Raw genomic sequence first — 24588 nt, forward strand, 5'->3', positions numbered from 1 at the left:
TATCCCAAAGGACTTATGATTCCCAGACCCTCCCGTCCCTTATTGACCTTACTATCTATCTCTTTGGCTCTTTAGTTTTCAAAAGGACTGCATCGGAGAACTTGAGGTGTAGGGGGGGGGGGGGGGGGGGTTTTAAATGTGAAAAACAAACACTATGTGCTGGAGTGACTCAGCTGGTCAGTCAGCATCTCTGGAGATAATGGACTGGCGAAATTTTCAATGGTTCTATGGTGCTTTTATTGTCACATGAAATTATTTTCTTACATATAGTCCAGGACAGTATTTCCCTACCTACCCCCGATCCTCGATTAGCAAAGGCTACAGAAACAGTCTACTGAGCCCGCATGCAAGAGGCGGCATGTTTTGGCAACATTTTCGGAGTCCAGTCCGCGCTCTAGGTGTTATGAGCGATGCCCGTTCCAGGCAAGCCCCAGGCTGCTGCGAGCCATTAGCCATCGCCTTCCTTGGACATCTGGATCGACCAACAAACCCACGTCCCTCTCCTCGTCCGTCCACCTTTGTGCCCTGGCGTGGCCTCCCCCAGTCGACCTCATGGCCAGACCCCGGTTTCCTCGCCTCTCCTCGGGTTGCAGTTACCTGCGATTGGAGAACTCAATGTTCATACCATTGGGTTGCAAGCTCCCCAAGTAGAATATGAGGTGCTGTTCCTCCATGTGGCCTCACTCTGGCAATGGAGGAGGCCCAGAAACACTCTGGCAATGGCAGAGGCCCAGAGGACAGAAAGGTCAGCGTGGGAAAGGGAAGAGGAGTTGATGTGGTTAGCAACCGAGAGATCCAGTAGGCCTTAGCCACCCGAATCCTATAATGGCAACAGAACACAATGGAATACCTCTTGCACTGCTGTGGACTTGTTTTCTAACTGTGTTTTGCTCGGATGTTTAGTATTTTGCTCAATTTTTTCTTTTCCCGTCTTCTAGAATTTGTGTGTAATTTGTGTACAATTTATGTATTTTGTGTGAAGGGTCCGGACCCAACTGGAAACATCACCTATCCATCAGTCTGAAGAAGGGTCTCGACCCGAAATGTCACCCATTCCTTCTCTCCAGAGGTGCTGTCTGTCCCGCTGGGTTACTCCAGCACTGGTTGTCTTTTTGTGTAAACCAGCCTCTGCAGTTCCTTGTATGAACAATCAACACAGATTCCTCTCTTTACTTTAGACTTGAGAGATAGTGCTAGCTACTGACTGGTCATTGGTCACTGGTCGGCGTGGAAACAGGCTCTTCGACCCACTGAGTCTGTGCCGACCAGCAATCACCCCGTGACACTATCCTACACACTAGGTACTATTTTATCAATAGACAATAGACAATGGGTGCAGGAGTAGGCCATTCGGCCCTTCGAGCCAGCACCGCCATTCAATGTGATCATGGCTGATCATCCCCAATCAGTACCCTGTTCCTGCCTTCTCCCCATATCCCTGACTCCACTATTTTTAAGAGCCCTATCTAGCTTTCTCTTGAGAGCATCGTAGTCAAATAACCTACAAACCTGTACGTCTTTGGAGTGTAGGTGGTAATCCATTTAGAATGGAGGAGAGGAAACAGTTTTTCACGCAGAGAGTTGTGAATCTGTGGAATTCTCTGCCTCAGAGGGCAGTGGAGGCCGGTTCTCTGGATACTTTTATGAGCTGGATAGGGCTCTTAAAGATAGCGGAGTCAGGAGATATGGGGAGAAGGCAGGAACGGGGTACTGATTGGGGATGATCAGCCATGATCACATTGAATGGCGGTGCTGGCTTGAAGGGGTGAATGGCCTAATAATAATAATAATGGATGGGATTTATATAGCGCCTTTCTAATACTCAAGGCGCTTTACATCGCATTATTCATTCACTCCTCAGTCACACTCGGTGGTGGTAAGCTACTTCTGTAGCCACAGCTGCCCTGGGGCAGACTGACGGAAGCATGGCTGCCATTCTGCGCCTACGGCCCCTCCGACCACCACCAATCACTCACACACATTCACACACATTCACACACAGGCAAAGGTGGGTGAAGTGTCTTGCCCAAGGACACAACGACAGTATGCACTCCAAGCGGGATTCGAACCGGCTACCTTCCGGTTGCCAGCCGAACACTTAGCCCATTGTGCCATCTGTCGTCCCAGGCCTACTCCTGCACCTATTGTCTTTTGAAACCGGAGATCCTGGAGAAAACCCACGCGGTCACAGGGAGAACGTTCAAACTCCGTACAGACAGCACCAGTAGTCAGGATTGAACCCGGGTCTCTGGCGCTGTAAGGCAGCAACTCTACCGCTGCACCACCTTGTCGCCTGTTCTCTCTGTGCCCAACCAGCTGTTTCCCTTCCTCCCTAGCTGCAAGCAGAAACTGTACCTGGAGAAGTTGCCGAACACCAGCATCATCATCCCCTTCCACAACGAGGGATGGTCGTCGCTCCTGCGGACGGTGTACAGCGTGGTCAACCGCTCGCCAGATCAGTTGGTGGCAGAAATCATTCTGGTGGACGACTACAGCGACAGGGGTAAGTGACGGTGTGGGCACTGCTTTGCTCGCCCCTCTCTTAGTGGCCCTCTGTGTTGTTACACTCCTGGCTTGCTGAACTTGAACTCGCAATGTGCAATGTTGTATATATTTTGATATGTTGCCACCAAGGATAAAAATGAGATATAACAACTTGCTTGGCCCCGTGTTATAACCTGCGGACATTGAGCACTGCTTCTGTGGTCTCCAGACTTCGAAAGAGTCTCCGAGTAAAATTTAGCATACATGTTACAATATCGAGTTTCTGTTTCAATGCACACGGCAGAGGATGGATTTCTACCAATGTTTTCTGAAGACTTTACTTAAGTAATGGCTAATGCTACCTTGATGCGTTGACTCCAAATGCAGCGTAAATACCAAGTATCCTGGGGAGTTGTATTGACACAGGCAATGGAACATTCAGGTTGCATTAGTCAACCTTTAGAATCCAGCATCCAGGTTTACTCAAGAATGCCACAGTGACTAGTATCCCTGGTTATCACAGAGGCAGGCTCCCGTGTAGCTGTTTACAAGTCTGTTTTTTTGTGTAATCTACTGTAATAATAGCCCAGAGTTTCCAGAGTGGGGCATCTTGTGGGAGATGACTGGGTCATTCAATGTTGTCCCCCCCCCCCAGTTTTTAGCTTTGAAGGTAAACCCGTGCTGCAAATGCTGTGGCTGTGAGTTGATGTTGATACAGAGGAAGCAATTTTTGACTTTGGGGAAAGATGGGTTTGCCTGTGTCACCCCTTCACCCAACCAGACTGAACGACTGAAGATATGAACATTACTCAGAGACGGTGAACATCAAATCAGAAGGGGGCGGGCAGATGGAGATAAAAGGCGGAGAGGTAAAACATTCTAGACGCCATCTAGAATGCTGAAAACACTTAACATTACAGGCAGCGTCCTTGGAGAGAGAAACAGAGTTAACATTCTGGATCAAAAGTGTTTTGTCCGACAGAGTAAAGAGACAGAGAGCATAACTAATGTCTTCTTCAGAAGTATTAATCATGTGCACAACAGGAATCTAAGGGAGAGGGAATTGGAGGAAGAGGCAAAGCAACAATCATTGAAGAAGACAGCTACACACCAAAGTTATGATCTGAGGTCTATCTCGGAAATCAATAGGGTCAGGTGTGGGGGAAATGGAAGGAAGCTTCATAGGAACAACCTGAGATGTTGTATTCAAGAGAGAGTTAGATTTAGCTCAAAGGGATCAAGGGATATGGAGAGAAAGCAGGAACGGGGTACTGATTTAGGATGATCAATCATGATCATATTGACTGGTGGTACTGGTTCAAAGGGCCGAATGGTCTACACCTACACCTATTTTCTGTGTTTCCATATTTTCTATAAGATACTGTGCCTTACTTCACAGCCTTGGCTCATGAGAATGAGAGGAGTTTTCATCGTTGCAACTGAAATAGCTACCGATTTGCAAAAGTGGTTCTCTGAGAGAGGTGGAAAATGGTTTCCATTGGTTCACCTTCATCAGGGGCGGAAAACCCGGGGCGGGCCAGAGGGGACACGTCCCCCCCATGTTTTGAGAGGTGGGGGACAACCCCCCAATTTTTTGTGATCCCGATTTTAAAATCTCCGCTTTTAGCGCTGGATTGAGCCTCCGAAGCCTCGCGCGTGTGTGTGAGTGTGTGCATGCGCGCGTGGCCGCCAAAAAATTGTGTCCCCCCGTCCCCTCCATGTTTTGATAGCAAGTTCCGCTCTTGACCGTCGTTGACTTTTACGCCAAATCTCACATAAAGTGACCGTTGCTTTCCTGCATTCACCTCGCTAACACTAACCCATGGCCTTTGAGTGTAAATTGACAACAGTACTCATTTTAATTCAGATAACGCAGAAAACGTGTGGTGCATGACAAGCTAAGATGCAAAGGGCACACTTGCAACTGTTAACAGATGATATTTTTCAAAGGTCTGAGCCATCGCTTCATTGGTGGTCAATTACTTGTTTGGTTGAGCTTGTGCATTGAATTGCCTCTAGCCTTTTAGAGTCATGTTATTTCCAATTTGAAATGTGCGTGTTATTAAATGCGTCTTTTATTTTTTTCATTTGTGACATTACATTTGCGCTAGGCTGTTTAGGAAAGGCTATCTAGAGGAATTTCTTCATGAAATCTACAGTTGAAATCTGAAACACTCTCTTACCTATTGGTGCTGGGAGACTTAAATAAAATTCTGAATTCTGTATTGCTATATACAATGATTCAATGGTACTTTATTGTCACATGTAGCTGGGTACAGAGAACTACTTTGTTTTTCCATAGAATACACTATAGTATGCAGAGCTGCTACTTAACTGGCACCGACAAAGTTACAAATGTACTCATTATGGTCCCAATGGTCCTTCTTTGTTATCAGAGGCCCCTCCTGCCGGGTCCCTCGTTGTTTTCTGTGGCCCCCTCCCCACCAAGTCCCTCTTGGTCCTCGAGGGCCCACCCTCCTCTCTGCGTCCTGCCCTTGACCCGACCGCCTCTCTCCCTCATACAGTTCGCCAGCCGCTAGTCCCTCCTTACTCTGGTCCTTCTGCTTACATGCCCGGGGGTGCCTCAGAAGGACCTTTAACGGCATGGGAGGTTATACACTCCCCCCCGAACCTCCTACCATCGGCCCTTTGTCCATCCTCTGCCTTTGTCGCCGACTTTCTCCTCCTTCCACTTCGGGGGCGAGCGGGAGAAGAGCCTCGTCCCACTCCAGGCGGGATCCACAGCTGGCTGCCTGCCACAGCCGGGGTCTGGCAACCGTCTGCACGGCCTCGTGTCGGTGACGACGGTGGGTCGGAGCCAAGTCTGGAGGTGGTTCCATGTCCTTAGTTTAAGAGCGAGGCTTATGAGACCAACATGCGTTACTGGAGTTAGCTCACAGAACATGTTGCACCTGCTTCCATATTATTGTTACTGTATATCTTTACTCTTTGTACTTTGCTGAGGCCTTCAGTCACATAGACAAGTTCAAGTGACCCTGCAGTGAATGGAGTACACAGGTGAGCCATAAATAGATTTGCGCTTGGTTATATATCTTACTTGTCTGAGTCTTCCTTGCACTTGTTGGGTCATGTGGGTGGAGAATCATTTCTGCCAATGTGACCTACCTTGAGTATTGTCACAGAATTATTGCCAGTTGTTTTGGATTGGAATGACTATTGTGCTCCAGAAGGTGAAACTGAAATTAAAGATGTATAATCAGTAGCTACTACTGATATAGCTGCAAAAACCTCCAAGGTGCTTTTCAGCTGCATTGCTAAACAATAGTCAGGAGATTTATGGTGTAGGAAGGAACTGCAGATGCTGGTTTAAACTGGATCGATATAAAATGCTGGAGTAACTCAGCGAGACAGGCAGCATGACTGAAGGAGGGTCTCGACCCGAAACGTCATCCTTTCCTTCTCTCCAGAGATGCTGCTTGTCCTGCTGAGTTACTCCTGCATTTTGTATCTATCTTCAGGAGATTTAGTATTTAGAGGTAGAGCATGGAAACAGGCACTTTGGCCCACCGAGGCCATGCCAACCATTGATCTTCCATACACTAGTTCTATGTTAGCCCAGTTTTACATCCTAAACACAAGGGGCAAATTTGCAGAAGCCAATTAGCCTACAAACATACGCGTCTTTAGAATGTGGAAGGAAACCAGAGCACCCGGAAAAAACCCATGCGGTCACAGGGAGAACGTGCAAACTCCGTACTAACAGCATTCGTAGTCAGAATTGAATCCAGTTCTGGCAGCAACTCTACTGCTGCACCACTGTGCCACTTCAAGCCAGATTAAGACCATTTAATTGTCCGGAACACCAGGATTGGAGCAAAGAAATTCCGACTTGCTGTAACTTTACATATTAAACATGACAATTCAACAAATAAATATACAATAAAATATCAGTTATTCTAAGTTATTCTCTTTGGATAGCACAGTGGTGCAACGGTAGAGTTGCTGCCTTATGGCGCCAGACGCCTGGATTTGATCTTTACCTCGGGTGCCGTCTTTGTGGAATTTGCAAGTATTCCCTGTGATCGCGTGGTTTTCCTCCAGGTGCTTTGGCTTCCACCACATCCCAAAGGCATGCAGATTAGTAGGTTAATTGGCCTTTGTAGATTTCCCCTAGAATGTAGGGAGTGGATGAGAAAGTGGAATAACATAGAACTAGCGTGAACAGAGGATCGATGTGCAACGCGGACCCGGTGGGCCGAAGGGCCTGTTTCTATGTTGTAACTCTAAACTAAATTAAATTAAACTAAACCAAACCGCACCAAAGATAGACACAAAAAGCTGGTGTAATTCAGCGGGTCGCATCTCTAGAGAAAAGGGATAGGTGACGTTTGGGGTTGGAATCCATCCAGCCTACATCACCTATTCCTTTTCTTCAGAGATGTTGCCTGACCCGCTGACCTACTCCAGTATTTTGTGTCTAGGTTATAAGCCAGCACCTGTAGTTCCTTTCTAAACCGAACCAAATCAGAGCAAGATAGTGCAAGGCAACCTTAGTGCAATGTCCATAGTAGTTTGATGCAGAGGTCAGGTTGCGTTTGGGGTTGTGCAAGGTGCTTCAAGAGCCTAATAGACGATGGGAAGTATCGTGTGCTGAAACCTGGTAATAATGGTCTCATACCTTCTCCCCCATGTAGCAGTGAGATCAAAGTGTGGTCAAGGTGGTGCAGGTCAAACTGCACAGATTGATCATGAGTGACATGAGGAGGTTTTGGATAGGTAGTTTGGATTAACGAGCTTTTAGCTGAGGGAAGAGAGATACTGTAGAGGAGGATAGGAAGGAGATTGCGGTACACAGGCTTAGCTTAGTTTATTATTGTCACGTATACCGAGGTACAGTGAAAAGCTTTTTGATGCATGCTATCCATTCAGCAAAAAGGCTATACATGATTACGATCAAACCGTCCACAGTGTACAGAACCAACGTCTGTAGTGCAACCAAAGGTACAATCCATAGAAGATCATAGTTGGGGCAAGTTTTTTACACTGAGTAGTAGGCACCTGGTACGCGCGGCCAGGGGTGGTGGTGGAGACAGATACAATAGCGGCGTGTAAGAGGGTTTTAGATGGAAGTACAGGGAATAGAGGGATAGACACAAAGTGCTGGAACAACTCAGCGGGTCAGGCAGCATCTCTGGAGAAAAGGAACAGATGACGTTTTTGGTCCGCACCCTTCTTCAGACTTTTTCAGAGTCTGACGAAGGGTTCCGATCCGAAACGTCACCTGTTCCTTTCCTCCAGAGATGCTGCCTGACCCGCTGAGTTACTCCAGCATTTTGTGTCTATCTTCGGTGTAAAGCAGAATCTTGCTGTTCCCTCCTATACAAAGTACAGATACAGGATAAAGGTTATAGCGTTTAGTGCAAAGAAAGTCAGATTGAAGATAGTTCGAATGTCTCCAATGCGGTAGATGGTAGGCCAGGACCACTCTCTAGCTGGTGAGACAATAGACAATAGGTGCAGGAGTAGGCCATTTGGCCCTTCGAGCCAGCACCGTCATTCAATGTGATCATGGGTGATCATCCACAATAAGTAACCCGTTCCTGCCTTCTCACCATATCCCCTGAAACCGCTATCTTTAAGAGCACTATCTAGCTCTCTCTTGAAAGTATCCAGAGAACCGGCCTCCACCTCCCTCTGAGGCAGAAAATTCCACAGACTCACAACTCTCTGTGAGAAAAAGTGTTTCCTCATCTCCGTTCCAAATGGCTTACCCCTTATTCTTAAACTGTGGCCCCTGGTTCTGGACTCCACCAACATCGGGAACATGTTTCTTGCCTCAAGCGTGTCCAAACCCTTAATAATCTTACATGTTTCAATAAGATCACCTCTCATCCTTCTAAATTCCAGGATATACAAGCCCAGCTGCTCCATTCTCTCAACATATGACAGACATATGAAAGAATGGTTCAGTTGCCTGAAGACAGCTGGGAAGAAACTTTCCTTGAATCTGAAGGTGTGAGATAAAAACAGAGGATTGCCAATGAGCCACATTTGGAAGAATGCAAATATCGCAGCTGGTTGTAAGACCAAAGGGCTTAATGGAAGATAGGCGCAAAATGCTGGAGTAACTCAGCGGGACAGACAGCATCCCTGGAGAGAAAGAATGTATGCTGTTTCGGGTTGAGACCCTTCTTTAGCTGGACTTTATGGAACTGGGAATGGGAAAGGTAATGGAGGGATTTCAAAACTAGAAGGGAAATTATAAAATAAGTTATTGCTTAGCTAGGAAATTAGATTCAATGGGCCAGAAGATTGAATTGAATGCTATTTATTGTCATTCAAACCTAGGTTTGAACGACATTTTATTTCTACATTTTTTACATGACAAAAAAACCCAAGACCCACACTTAACACAGTTTATATAAACATCCATCACAGTGACCTCCAACACCTCCTCACTGTGATGGAAGGCAAAGTCTTATCTATTCCCTTGTTCTTCACCCGCGATCCAGCAGTCCAACTGCAGCGTCGAGGCGAACTGGGACTCCGATGTTAAAGCCCTCGGCGGACGATGGTAAGTCCTGTGGCCATTAGCCACGCCGGGCGATGTTAGGCCCCGCTCCGTGTCCTTTAAACCCCGCGGTCCAGCAGTCCAACTGCAGCATCTAGGCGAACTGGGGCTCCGATGTTAGAGCCCCCGGCGGACGATGATAAGTCCCGTGGCCACTAACCCGCACCGGCGATGTTAGGCCTCGCTCCGTGTCCTTTCAACCCCGCGATTCCAGCGGGGGGAAGCTGCTGTTGCGGGAGCTCTGAAAAGCCGTCTCCCACCAGGGACCTGGAGCTCCTGATGTTCCTGTCCACCGGGCCTGCAGACGGAGCTTCCGAAGCTCCAAAGTCGGGTCGCAGCCATGCGCCACCACAGCTCTCCCCGCTCCGAAGACGGCCAGCTTCTCGATGGTAAGTCCACAGACTCCACGACTGGAGCCCTCATGTTGATCCCTGCTGGAGGCCACCGCCGTCTCCACAATGTTAGGCTCAATGACACTGGAGAAAAAGTCGGGACCCCGTACAGGGAAGAGACTAACAGTTTCCCCCACATCCCTCCCTCCACCCCCCACATATACACAGCTAAAAAATAATAAAAACTAAGCTCAAGACATACATTTAACAAGACAAAAATTAAAAAAAAGACGGACAACTGTAGTCGGGCCACTGCCGTTAGGTGCCGCCACACCCAGAAGTTGAAGACCAGCCTCAGTATAAGTAAGGCAGCTCAATCTGAATTCATATCACCAAGCCATCGGAAGCTGAAGTGCCCGAGGCAAATTGTTCAGGTGTTCCACAAATATAAGCATCAAAAGTGTGATCTTCATCAGTTGGGAGAAAGCTCGATCCCGCCGTATACAGTGCACCAGCCATTCATTGGGATGCCTCTTCTACTTTCTAGATAATTGACTTAATCCTAACAATGGGTTTCTAGGAGCTGTTTTTTTGACCTGGTGATAATGCAATCGAATGTCATGTGCAGCTGAGGGACATTTCTCATTTGTAGAGGACATAATTGCATGTAACGTCCTCAATGTAATTCCTTCTGTGTTTTGTCCGCTGGCTGGTGGCAATGAGTTTTGACTTCCATCATTTGACCCATCATTCCTTGACTTCCATCATCTGACATCCTTGCAGACCTATCTTTCTCAGCTCCTCCACTGCAACGGTTTTGATGATCTTCCCTAGGGGCATGTTTAATGCGTCGGGGATTAATCTTCAGAAAATGTACCATATCGTAGATCCTTCGCCTTAGAACTGAAGGGGCTGATCCACTTGCAAACGGTGTTGAAAAAAAAGAGAAATCACCAGCTTCATTCTAACCCATTTACACCCCGACCATCACACAAACTGGCTAGTCTCACCCCGGTCAATCCCTCTTCTCCCCTCTCCATCAGGCAAGAAGTACAGAAGTGAAGGCACACCTCCAGATTCAAGGACAGTTTCTTCCCAGCAGTTATCAGATAACCGGACCATGAGCTACCATCTACTTCCTTGGAGACATTCAGACTATCTTTAATCAATTTACTGGACTTTATCTTGCACTAAACGCAATTCCCTTTATCCTGTATCTCTACACTGTGGATGGCTTGTATTGTCTCAGCTGACTGGAACGGAACAAAAACTACACGCAGACCATCACACAAACCGGCCTCCTTTCCATTGACCATCTACACTTCACGGGTCCTCGGCAATTCAGCCAACATAATCAAGACCAGTCTCACCCCAGTCACTCCCACTTCTCCCCTCTCCCATTAGGCAGGAGATAAAGAAGATTGAAAACAAACTCCAGATTCTTCAATAATGGGAGCAGCTTGAAGAAACAAAGGACTGCAGATGCTGGTTAATACACAAAAGGACAAAGTACTGGAGTAACTCAGCAGGTCAGGTAGCATCTCTGGAGAACATGGTTAGGTGACGTTCTGGGTCTGTCTGAAGAAAGATCTTGCTCCGAAACGTCACCTATCTCTGTGCTCCAAAGATACGACCTGACTTGCTGAGTTACTCCAGCACTTTGCAACTCAATAAAAGCAGCTGCCTTCTATTAACCGGGCCTGAACTATTTGCGATCTTAACCAGCACTATTAAATCTCCTCTAAATACAAGCGGCACGATGGAGCAGCGGTAGTGTTGCTGCTTTACAGCGCCAGAGACCAAGGTTCAAGCCTGACAACAGGTGCTGTCTGTACGAACTTTGTACGTTCTCCGAAGTTTGTATTTCATCCCACATTCCATAGACGTGCAGGTTTGTAGGTTAATTGGCTTCTGTAAATTGTTCCAAGTAAGTAGAATAGAACGAGTGAATGTGGTGATCGTTAGTCGGCGTGGAGTCAGTGGGGCACAAGGCCTGTGTCCACGCTGTATCTCTAAAAAACTCTTTGTTCCGGGAAGAACAACTCCACTTCTCTCTTCTAATCTTGTCATTGAGATTCCTCATCCTTGTCACCGTGCTGCTCAATCATTTCTGCCGCCTTCCCATTACCTTCTCATCCTTCCTAAAGTTAAGTTTAGTTCCATTATGGTGATGCAGCTGCTTCACTGCCTCAGAGACCTGGGCTCGATCCTGACCTCAGCTGTGGTCTATGTGGTGTTTGCTCGTCCTCCCTGTGAACGCGTGGGTTTCCTCCGGGTGCTCTGGTTTCCTCCTACAACCCAAAGACATGCGGTTAATTGGCCCTCTGTAAAATTGCCCCAAATGTGCAGGAGTGGATGCGAAAGTGAGTTAACTGAGGAGAATGATGCGGCAGATTGATCAACAATGTTGCTGGAAGGGACATGGGTCTTCAGTCAGATACAAGAAGCTGAGGAAAACCTGCAGAGCATGTTACTTGTTAAGATAGACACAAGGTGCTGGAGTAACGCAGCGGGTCAGGCTACACATTCCTAATCCTACACATTTTGTCTATCTTCGATATAAACCAGCATCTGCAGTTGCTTCCTACACATGTTACTTGTTGATAGACACAAAAAGTTGGAGCAACTCAGCGGGTCAGACAGCATCTCTGGAGAAAAGGAATAGGTGACATTTTGGGTTGAGACCTTTCTTCCTTTACTCCCAAGATGCTGTCTGTCCCGCTGAGTTACTCCAGCGTTTTGTGTCTATCTTCTGCTTAAACCAGCATCTACAGTTCCTTCCTACATGTGTTACTTGTCAATGTGGAAACAAGTCTCGCTGCCCTGTAAAGGTCTGTCCTGTGGCAGAACCTAATGATCTACCACAATGTTGAAGTGTTAATTAGAGCAGTTCACAAAACAAACATTCAAAGGGAAACAGAGCACATGCGACCTCTAACTGTAACTTCATCTTTCACAGGTCACTTAACCAATCTCTTTTAAGGGATTGCTTGCATGTTGGATTTGCTAATATTCTGTTTACTAACAGAAAGATTAATTGAAGATTCTGACAAGTTTCACCCTCGAGGGTGTGACTTTAAATTACATTAATTTATAATTCATTTGAAAATCCTAATTAAACCCATGTTTTTGCTTAATATTTAATTAATGCATCTCCAGATATCACTAAGAAGGTTTAATATTTAATCCTTCTTCAAGTCAATTTTTACATTTTTTTAACTCTCCCAGTGATCGCCACTTTCTATCGGCTTGGCAATATGAGTGTTACTGCAGTATTAATCAAAGATCTTATAGCGAGCAAGATAGTCCACTCCTGCCAAATCCAATGGGCTGACGTGTAGTACGCAACGGAGCGGAACGTGGGCCTTTTCTTCGGCCATTTCAGTAAACCCGACCCAACTTTGGTTATTCCTCTCGCAGTGTAATCAGCGTTGCGGGGGAACAGTTTGTGTGTGTGATTATAGTGTTAGATTCATAATTCATAATTCTGTCAATTCATAATTATGTTATTTTTTGTTAATGATTAATATGTTAACAAATGATAATTCTGTTAAAAATACATTGCAAACCTCCCCGCAGAGGTTCACCTGCATCTCCTCCAACCTCATCTATTGCATCCGCTGCTCTAGATGTCAGCTGATCTATATCGGTGAGACCAAGCATAGGCTTGGCGATCGTTTCGCCGAACACCTCCGCTCGGTCCGCATTAACCAACCTGACCTCCCGGTGGCTCAGCACTTCAACTCCCCCTCCCATTGGGAATCCAATCTTTCTGTCCTGGGACCTCTTCCATGGCCAGAGTGAGCACCACCAGAAATTGGAGGAACAGCATCTCATATTCCGCTTGGGCAGTCTGCACCATAGTGGCATAAACATTGAATTCTCCCATTTCCGGTAGCCCTTGCTGTCTCCTCCCCTTCTCAGCTTTCCCTCAGTCCTCGGGATTATCCTCTTCCTTTTTCCTTTCTTCTCCCTGCCCCCTCCCCCCCCCCCACCCTCCATCAGTCTGAAGAAGGGTTTCGGCCCGAAACTTTGCCTATTTCCTTCGCTCCATAGATGCTGCTGCACCCGCTGAGTTTCTCCAGCATTTTTGTCTATCCCCGCAACTTTACCCTGGCGTCCCAGCCGCGCTGATCTGGGCCAGACTTCCCCCAAGCTGTGGAAGGAACATAGGCATCTTTTTGCTTTTTATTTTGAGGCAAAAAGAAAATGAGGAAAATATTTTTTACCAAAGATCTTTAATTTTTACGAGGATGTTTCCGTCACCATCTCCCGTTTCCGCACTAGTATCTTTGCTCCGCTATGGGATCTTTGGTGCGGAGACGGAAGCCGGTTACGGAAATGGGGCCGAAGAATATCCATGACTCCGCCCATGACCTTACTATGTCTTTTTCGTTGAGTGGACTATCTTGCTCCGCTCTATGATCTTTGCTATTAATAAGGCCAGCATTTATTGCCCATGCATGAGTCCCCCTTCAAAGGTTCAAAGGTTCAAAAGTCAATAGATATTTTTAAGGAGACGATTAACAGATTCTTGATTAGTAAAGGTTTTCGGGTTATGGGGCGAAGGCAAGAGAATGGGGTTGAGACACAAAGGTAGATCAGTCAATGTGTTGCCAGGGATGGTGGTGGGAGCGGATATGATAGTGGTGTTTAAGAGGCATTTAGACAAGTACATGAAAATCCATGGATGGAGGGATACCAATCATTTGTACAGTTGGGGTTAATTTAATTTGGCATTGTGAAATCACACACCACCAGACTCGGGAACAGCTTCTCCCTCTCTGTAATCAGGCTCCTGAACAATCCTTCCATTCACTTCTACCCAATGGTGGACATTGGACTTTGTCTATGGAACTGATATGCTACAATGCTCTACAATGCTGAGAAATATATTCTGTACTCTGTATCTTCCCCTTTGCTCCATCTAATGTACTTGGGTTTGACTTGATTGTATTTAGATATGATTCTAGACCAACTGGGACCCGTTGGATCCCTGTCACACAGGAGGCCTGGTTCCCCAAACGCAACCCGTTCCCCAATGCGATATTCCACCACTAACCCATAGCCCCCACGGGAGTTGTGGTCCCCCAACTCAACCCGTTCCCCAACGTATGATTCCACCACTCCCCTGCCTCCCCCAGCAATGGCCTAAAAAAAATCCAATTGGACTTCCCCTGCCTGCCGCATCACTTCCAATTGCAATACCGATTCACCCTCTCCCTCCTGTTGAAACACTTGCTGCCAGGAGCTGGAGTAAGTGTTATATGATGGCAACATTGTTGCAAATGTCAGGTGGTGGACTGTGATGGTGGAAGCACAGAGTGTTCCTGTATGGCAACTTTGTATCGAGGGTTGTTGGAAGCTGCCAGCAAGGATTTTAACAGTAAAAATCTTGTTAAAGTTGGCTTTTTTTAAATCTTTAAATATCAATAACTTATGAAATAGAACATCAAATGTGAAGAAACTTGATACGAACGATCATGGGGAAAAGCTGAGTAAGATTCTGCAAAAATTTGCACATTATTGTGTACTGTTTTGGCGTAGCTCCTGAGGTCACAGATAGATAGACAGACAAACAAGTCGAGACTTTTAATAGTATACTAGACCAAGTGGTCCCCGAACGTACTTCAGACCCCAAGTACGGGGGGGGGGGGGGGGGGGGTGGAGTGGGCGGGCAGGCGTGATGGCGAGACGCTGCGTACGCCGTCGAGACGCTGCGTACGGCGTCAAGATGCTGCGTACTGCGTCGAGACGCAGCGTACGCCCTCAATGCGCCTGCGGGCCGACAGGCCGTTAACACGCCGACTCTGTCACGCTGGCTCAAGCCAAAGATCGACTGTTCCCCCGCTGCTTTTCCGAGCACAGCGAAAAGCAGCGGGGGAAGAGCTGATATTTGGCTTGAGCCCGCATGAGAGAGCCGGGCCGGGGGGGGGGGGGGAGGAGGGAATGGAGGAGAGCCGGGCGGCAGCAACAAAAATCAGCAGCGAAATAGAAATAGGAAAAATGTCGGCGTTTTTGTAGGAGAGCCGGGCGGCAGCAGCCATTATGGTGGCTGGCCAGCAGTCGACGACAAAATGAGTGAGGGGGGGGGAAGGATTTTATTTAAAATGTGTAGACTAAAACAACGAAATTTAATGTGGATTGAATTTGCGAATGTAAAAGTGAAATGTCTAGCGATATGGAAAAAAATCTCGGAGTTTTTGCGTGTGGTTTTGGCGGACCAAGGAATTAAAGGCCAAATCTGACACCCACAAACAAATAAAGACACAAACAAATAAAGACACACACACACAGAGTTTTAAAAGTATATAGATAGATAGATATCGTATCTGTTTGGATAGTATGCAAAACAAAGCTTTTCATGGAACATCGATACACGTGACAATAATAAACCTAAACCTACCTGAGCTACTTCTACTTGTCTATATTGGGTCCATATTCCTCCAACACATTTATGTTCAGGTTCATGTCCAAAGGTCTTCTAAATGTAATTGTTCCAGCCTCTACCACTTATTTTAGAATCTCTCTCCACATACACACTACCCTCTGTGTGAAAAGTTTGTCCCTCAGCCCCCTTGAAATCTTCCCCTTCTCACCTTAAACTCTGCCTACAAGTATTAGATTTCCATTTCCTGAGATAAAAATTGACAATTTACGATCATGTTTCATATACCTTTATAAGGTTATCCCTCAGCCTCCTATGCTCCAGGGAAAAAAAGCCCCAGCCTATCCATTCCCTTCTTATAACTCCTGCACCTTAAACATGGTAACATCCCTGTGAATCTGTAGAAACAAAAAACTGCAGATGCTGGTTAATACACAGAAGGATACATCCTTGTGAATATTTTCTGCACCCATTCCAGCCTAAGGACATCCTTCCTATAGCTAGGTGACCAAAACTGCACACAATACTCCCAGTGCACTCACCAATGTCTTGTATAGCTATAGCACGATTAAACAAAAGTTTAATCCAGCTCTTGAATTAAACACTGAGAGGCGGCACAGCAATAGAGTTGCTGTTGCCTTACAGCACCATGAGACCTGAGTACTACATGACTAGGCTAATGCCTGTATGGGGATTGCAGGTTCTCCCTGTGACCACATGGGTTTTCCCCAGGTGCTCTAGTTTTCTCCTACATTCCAAAGACGTACAGATTTGAGAAGGGTTCCAACCTGTGAAATCACATATTCTTTTTCTCCAAAGATGCTGCCTGACCTGCTGAGTTATTCCAGCATTTTGGGCCTATCTTCAGCATAAACCAGCATATACAGTTCCTACCAACACAGGTTTGTAGCATAATTGGCTTTGGTAAATTGGCTTTGAGTTGAGTTTATTGTCACGTGTACCAAGGTATAGTGTGTGCTAACCAGTCAGCGGAAAGACAACACATGATTACAATCGAGCCATTCACAGTCTTCAAATACAGGATGAAGGGAATAACATGAGCAATGTTTAGTGCAAGATAAAGTCGAGTAAAGTCCAATCAAAGATCTCCAATGAGGTAGATAGTAGCTCAGGACTGCTGTCTTTGTGGGCCAAAAAGCCTGGTCTGTGTTGGATGAGCAAATCTGATACTTACATAATCAATCAAATTATTCCCCTCATTACTCTTCCTCCCTTATTAATTCCAGATTATTTAATTCATTGGATTTTAATTTCCGTGTTGCCGTGGTGAGATTTGAACCTGTGTGTCCAGATCATGAGTTCAGGCCCTTGCATTATTGGTCCAGTGGCTTAGCAACCACACACTACTGACGACATCACGATGTATCTATGGCAACGTGACCCAAAATAAAAGATCCGTCAAGTGCCACTGAGCAAATAAAAAAGACGCCGCGGCACAAAGTGAATAAAAGATTTAATAAGGGTTTATTCAAATACATCAAACAGAAGCCATCTCAGCTGGTGGGCATAGTCCAGTGCTCAATAGTCAGTACTCAGATGTCACGGCAACCCACCACCTAATGCAATTGCTTTACTTGCTTCAGTCTGCTCCCTGCAGTTCTCAAAGAGCGATTTAAATGAGCCTTAAAGAATCATTCTTTCAGCTCTCCTTCGTTGTGACATTTAGGAGGCAGCAGCGATGCTGGATAGTTATGGTGTTGTTCAGTGCATTGATGAGGTGCGCCGTGGTGCTGTAAAGGTTGTTTCCCCTGGCAGTGCTCCACGCTGGGCACCTTCCTCTCGCTCGCCCACACAGGGCCGCCGTGGAAGGTGACTTCCTTTACTCGTGGCGACAAGAGCTCATTAAATTCCTTTGTCTTCCGACAATTTTGTTGATTGATGAAAGTTTGAGGCTGTGTCGGGAACAAAACCAATCTCATGTCTAGATCAGTCACGTATTTGGACTGCACAGGAACAGGTCCTTTGGCCCATCATGTTGTGAGATACAAAATCAATCACAAACTCTTCAGAGACAAGGTCAAGAAACAAGTTTTCCTTTATTACATTTCTGCGCAGAAAAGGGTGTCTCTCCTCTATCATCCTCTAGAGACACATAAAAATGGAGATTGTATCTATATTTTATACCTTTCTTCACTATGGTCACTACCTCATGTCTCCCCATCGAGCTTCGTCCAATCATAACATAAAGCCCACATTCCCACGAGAACGTCCAGAAACGTCTCGGAACATCTCCTGACGTCAAAGGCTTCTGCTGGAGTTTTTATCTTTGTTACTTTCTTTATCTAGAATTACCCTCTGTCCTGTATATTGTTACTTTATTCTACCAGCAGTCTGGCTTCTGCTGACAGCTCATTTCTTTCTAAGTTATATTTTTCACAGTTCTAGTATAAATCAACCATCCCTATTAACCCTTTTCTCACAATGTCCATGCTGACCACAGAACATATAACTGTACAGTAGATAGGCACTTCTTCAGAAGAAGGGTTCCAACCCGAAACGTGACCTATTCCTTTTCACCAGAGATGCTGCATGACCTGCTGAGTTACTCCAGCATTTTGTGTTTATCTTTGGTATTAACCAACATCTGCATTTCCTTCCTAAACATAGAACAGTACAGCACAGCAACAGGCCCTTCAGCCTATTTGTCCATGCTGACCATGGAACACAGAACAGTACAGTACAGGGACAGGCCCTTCGGCCCATCATGTCTATGGCAACCATAGAACATAGAACAGTACAGCAGCAGAACAGCCCCTTGGGTCCATGACGTCTGTGCCGAACATGAATCCTAGACCAACTCTTATCTGCCTGCACACCATCCATACCCCTCTAATCCCTGGATACCCATGTACCTATCCAAAAGCCCCAACACTTGCACTCAATCTAGAGTGTTTTATTGTCACATGTGCCAAAACAGAATAATGAAATTCTTTCTTGCAGCACCACAACAAATATGTAAACATAGTACTCTTATAACCTGTAATAAATAGCAAAAAAAGTTCAGTTAACATTGATTAAAAAAAATAGAAAAGTAAATATACAATAATAGTGCAAAGTCAAAAACAATGCTCCCAAACCAATATAGTTCAGAGCTTATTTGGAGGTTGTAGTGTCTGCCAAGATCTACTGGATCTCCTGGTTGTAGCCATTTTAACTCAAGAGTCAAGAGTGTTTTATTGTCATATGTACCAGATAGGACAATTAAATTCTTACTTGCTGCAGCACAACAGAATATGTAAACATAGTACATAATGGGAGAAAAAAAGTTCAGTGTGTATATATACACATGCACACATACTCAATAAATAGACAAATATAGTGCAATAAAAATCATAGTCTGTTGTAGTTCAGAGCTTATTTGCTGTCGTGTTTAATAGCCTGATGGCTGTAGGGAAGAAGCTGTTCCTGAACCTGGTCGTTACAGTTTTCAGGCTCCTGTACCTTCTTCCCGATGGCAACGGTGAAATGAGTGTGTGGCCAGGATGGTGTGGGTGTTTGATGATGTTGGCCGCATTTGAGGCAGCGACTTCGATAGATCCCTTCGATGGTGGGGAGGGCAAAGTGGGATGATGGGCCTGTTTCCACACTGTCTGACTCTGTTACCCTCATTTAAACACCCCAGTGCCATACTGGGTTATAAACTATATCTCTGGGTCAATAGCCAGGCTGCATGTTCAGGAATTTAATTGTTATTTGACCGTATCCTCTATGCCAGTGAACCTTATGTGTGGAAACTACTGCAACCAGTTCTGAAGGTAAATGTTATTTTCTGGGTGCAGTGGGACTAGTTTAGTTTAGTTCAGCGATACAGTGCGGAAACAGGCCCTTCAGTACACCATGCCGAATAAACAATCACCCCTACACTAGTTCTATCTTACTCACCAAGAACAATTTACAGAGGCTAATTAAACTACAAACCAGCACGTCTTGGGAATGTGGGAAGAAACCGGAGCACCCAGTGAAAACTCTAGACAGGGTCCAGAGGAGGTTTACAAAAATAATCCCAGGAATTAGTAGGTTAACCTATGATGAGTGTTTGTCGGCACTGGGCATGTAATCGCCTGAGTTTAGAAGAATGAGGGGGGACCTCATTGAAACATACAGAATAGTGAAAGGCTTGGGTAGAGTGGATGTGGAGAGGATGTTCTCAGCCTCAGAATTAAAGGACGTTCTTTTAGGAAGGAGATGAGGAGGAATTTCTTTAGTCAGAGGGTGGTGAATCTGTGGAATTATTTGCCACAGAAGGTAGTTGGAGGCCAAGTCAATGGATATTTTTAAGGCAGAGATAGATAGATTCTTGATTAGTACGGGTGTCAGGGGATTATGGGGAGAAGGCAAGAGAATGGGGTTAGGAGGGAGAGATAGATCAGCCATGATTGAATGGCGGAGTAGACGATGGGCTGAATGGCCTAATTCTGCTCCTATCACTTATGATCTTATGAACCTGTCCCTCTGGTGGTAAGGCAGCAGCCGAGAGGGTGAATCCTGAAATAGTCCAAGCAGTTGCAGAGCTGAGCACGCTGCCATTGTTTGCTATCGAGCTTCTCGGAGAGGGATTAATTAGCGTGAGTCTTGCTGTGCTATTTATAAAGTCACCTCTGCAGCATTGCGACGCGCCTTAACAACTGTGAAATCTGTAGCGTCCTCACCTTTAAGATAGCGCTCCTAATTCAACCACAATCAAAGGCCGTTTCATCTCCCATTTAAGCTGCGTTATGCACTAGCCTGTCAGAATTGTGCATTAAATTGCATATATTTATGCCACAAATTCCGCATTTCAGAGTCTAATTGGATCCTGGTACTTGCTTGAGGTGAGCTTCAGAACAGTTAATTTGACAGCTTTTCTACATTTGCAGACATTTTATAGCTAATAGCAACCAATCTTAATGGTTTCATTGTATGAATGAATGTCATTATTATGCAGTGTCCTGGTTTCTCATCTTAATAAGCATCCAGTGGCATTAGAATTATTACTGTTACTGAAGAAGGTTAATCATGGTGTGATAGTGCAACAGGTATTGAAAGTCTCTCCTAAGTCATATTGCACTTCAAGTCATTAGCTATGATTTATTTCTGTTCGTCTACAAAACAATTCCGAGATGCCCTTATTAAAAAATGTATCCTTTCAGAAGTTCAATCTTAGCTTTCCCCCCCCAGTAATTCCTTTGGAGTTTTAACAGAATGGTGAAACAAAGGAATAACTTTAATGGAAACATTCCATTTATTTTTGTGCTATTGTAGTCATCGTTTCCTGAGACTACCTGTATTTGAATTATCTGAAACCTTACAGATTTCCTTTAGGTTTTGAGTTTTGTCTTTTCAAGTATGTCTTTGCATATTTGGTAAACGTCAAAAAATATGGAGTTTTTTTATGTACTTCATCTTGCTTTACAAACCCAGATGTCAAAAGTGTTTAATTATCATGTACACCACCAATGGAATAATAATATTCATACTTGCAACTGCATAACAGGCCTATCTACACAATGCACAAAGATAATATATAATTTTAAACATTTCAATAAATTAAACTGTTTAGTTCAGAGGCACAGCATAGAAAGAGGCCATTCGGCCCACCGAGTCCATGCCAGCCATACACTAGTTCTATCCTACACACAAGGGGCAATTTACAGAAGCCAATTAACCTACAAACCAGCACGTCTTTAAAATGTGGGGGGAAATCAGAGCACCTGAAGGAAACCCTTGCAATCACAGGGGAAAGGTACAAATTCCATACAGACAGCACCTGAGGTCAGAATTGAACCTGGATCTGTGAGGCAATAAAACCCAATAAAGTCCTTACTGCAATCAAAGATTCAGCATAGTTCATAGTTGAGGGTTGTATCATAATGGGTGCTAAATTACAGACTTTATTTTATTTTTCTCTGTTTTAGTCGAAATTGGCTGGTGGGAAATATTTTATACATTTAATGAAGATTGTGAGTGGATTATAGGATCCATTCACAGGGTATCAGTCTGTAACATGTTTGTATTGTGTTTCATCATATTGAATCTCGAGGATAACATTGCTTTAGAAATATTGGGGATTGGTAAAGCAGCTCATCAATCAGCCCATTGAGATTAAGTATTCCACTTTAAGAGCTCAGTATTAAAGAAAAACGTAGGTGCACTTTAAATGGGAGAATCTAGAACCAGAGGGCACAGCCTTGGAATAAAAGTACGTAGGGATAAAGAATTGCACATTTTCACAATCCTTGGGGTGAACTTTAAAAAAAAACTGTCTATTCCATTTCTGAACAAATTGGATTTGATACAATGATCGAGCTCTCTTTCATCCCAGTTGTGGGTGCACAGTGGCACCAGAGTAGAGTTGCTGCCTCACGTTGCCATAGACCCGGGTTTGATCCTGACTACCGGTGCTGTCTGTATAGAGTTTCCATGTTCTCCCTGTGACCCTGTGGGTTTTTCTCTGGGTGCTCTGGTTTCCTCCCACACTCCAAAGACGTGGGGATTTGTAGGTTAATTGGCTTCTGTAAATTGTCCCTTGTGTGCAGGGTAAAACCAGTGTACTGGTGATCGCTGGTCGGCATGGATGGGCTATATTTCTAAACTAAACTGAACTTAACTAAACCAAGTTAAACTAAACTAAACTAAACACTGTGTCCTTTTGTGTAAACCATCATAGGCAGATCCTTGTTTCAACATTTAATGATACTTGGACAAGTGCATGGATAGTATGATTCAGTTTTATGGTCACGTGTATCGAGGTACAGTGAAAAGCATTTGTTGCATGCTAACCAGTGGAAAGACTATATATGATTATAATTGAACCATCCACGGTGTACAGACACGTGATAAAGGGAATAGACAATAGACCATAGGTGCAGGAGTAGGCCATTCGGCCCTTCGATCCAGCACCACCATTCAATGTGATCATGGCTGATCATTAAGGAATTAAGATATAGATCAAATGCAGGCAAATGGGACTAGTTGAGATGGGCCATCTTTGTCAGCATGGATGAGTTGGGCCGGAGGGCCTGTTTCTGTGCTATCTAAACTAAACTTGAAGAAATGTACTCTCTGCAAAGTCCCTCTCCTATTTTAAACACCTTCGAGGTGCACTGCCCTTTAAATGTGTTGATCTTCCCACAGGGAAAGCTTCTTCAGCTTGAGCATCTTTATGCCGATATCCATTGAAATCGATCTGTTCCACTGCTCATCGCTGATTAAATCACTTATTTTCATTACTCCCAGATCCCCTCTTATTAACTCCAGCACAATTCCAAATCACTGTTGAATATTTCAAGACAGTGAGATGAAACTCGTGCCCTTTCTCAACCTTGAGCGATGCTTGTATTTACTCCATGATTTAACTTGCCTTCCTGCCCCAGGAACTCAAATCTCTTCATAAGTGCTTGTGTCGATCAGTATCACGGCAGTCCAAAACTGTGTTCCAGTTTAGGTTGACAGTTCAGGAGATGTGGATAACACTCATGATTTGTATCATTTATTTTGCTGTTGTCCCTGAACCGGTGAGGCAGGCACAAGTGTGTCGCAATGGTTTACTTTAGTTTTGTTTATTATTGCCATGTGTATCGAGGCACAGAGAAAAGCTTTTTGTTATGTGTTATCCAGTCAGGGAAAAGACAGTAGAAACATAGGTGCAGGAATAGGCCATTCGGCCCTTCGAGGCAGCACCACCATTCAATATGATCATGGCTGATCATCCAAAATCAGTACTCCGTTCCTGCTTTCTCCCCATATCCCTTGATTCCTTTAGCCCCAAGAGCTAAATCTAACTCTCTCTTGAAAACATCCAGTGAATCAGCCTCCACTGCCTTCTGTGGCAGAGAATTCCACAGATTCACAACTCTCTGGGTGAAAATGTTTTTTCACATCTCAGTCCAAAATGGCTTATCCTTTATTCTAAAACTGTGACCCCTGGTTCTGGACTCCGCCAACATCGGGAGCATTTTTCCTGCATCTAGCCTGTCCAATCCTTTAAGAATGTTATATGTTTCTATAAAATACCCTCTCATCCTTCTAAATTCCAGTGAATACAAGCTCAGTCGACCCATTCTTTCATCATTTGTCAGTCCCGCCATCCCGGGAATTAACCTGGTGAACCTATGGTGTACTCTCTCAATAGCATTAATGTCCTTCCTCAAATTAGGAGACCAAAATTGCATACAGGGCCCAGGTGCGATCTCACAAGGGCCCTGTACAACTGCAGTAGGACCCCCTTGCTCCTAAATTCAAATCCTCTCGCAATGAAGGCCAAGATGCCATTAGTTTTCTTCACTGCCTGCTGTACCTGCATACTTACTTTCAGTGCCTGATGTACAAACATACCCAGGTCTCGTAGTACCTCCCATTTTCCTAATCTGACACCATTCTGATAATAATCTGCCCTCCTGATCTTCCAACAAAGTGGATAATCTCACATTTATCCACCTTATATTGCATCTGCCATGCATCTGCCCACTCACCCAACCTATCCAAGTCAGCCTGCAGCCACATAGCATCCTCCTCACAGCTCACACTGCCACCCAGCTTTGTGTAATCCGCAAACTTGGAGCTGTTACATTTAATTCCTTCATCTTAATCGTTAATATATATTGTAAATAACTGGGGTCCCAGCACTGAGCCTTGCGGCCCCCCACTAGTCACTGCCTGCCATTCTGAAAAGGGCCTGTTAATTCCTACTCTTTGCTTCCTGTCTGCCAACAGTTCTCTATCCATGTCAATACCTTACCCCCAATACCATGTGCTCTAATTTTGCACATTAAATCTCTTGCATGGGACCTTGTCAACGAATTTTTGAAAGTCCAGATACACCACATCCACTGGCTCTCCCTTATCCATTCTAC

The 24588-nt window shown here is 45.0% G+C and overlaps 1 protein-coding gene across 1 annotated transcript in view; it reads left to right on the plus strand.

The window, feature by feature from the left end:
• galntl6 (polypeptide N-acetylgalactosaminyltransferase like 6) overlaps nucleotides 1-24588 on the plus strand; it is an 821073-nt gene that overhangs the window by 355884 nt on the left and 440601 nt on the right. The window contains exon 4 of the mRNA XM_033018312.1: nucleotides 2337-2503. Coding sequence (XP_032874203.1) covers nucleotides 2337-2503 — 167 coding nt within the window. The remainder of the gene's footprint in view (nucleotides 1-2336; nucleotides 2504-24588) is intronic.

Source organism: Amblyraja radiata, chromosome 3 (genome assembly GCF_010909765.2).
Source record: "Amblyraja radiata isolate CabotCenter1 chromosome 3, sAmbRad1.1.pri, whole genome shotgun sequence".
Classification (NCBI taxonomy): domain Eukaryota; kingdom Metazoa; phylum Chordata; class Chondrichthyes; order Rajiformes; family Rajidae; genus Amblyraja; species Amblyraja radiata.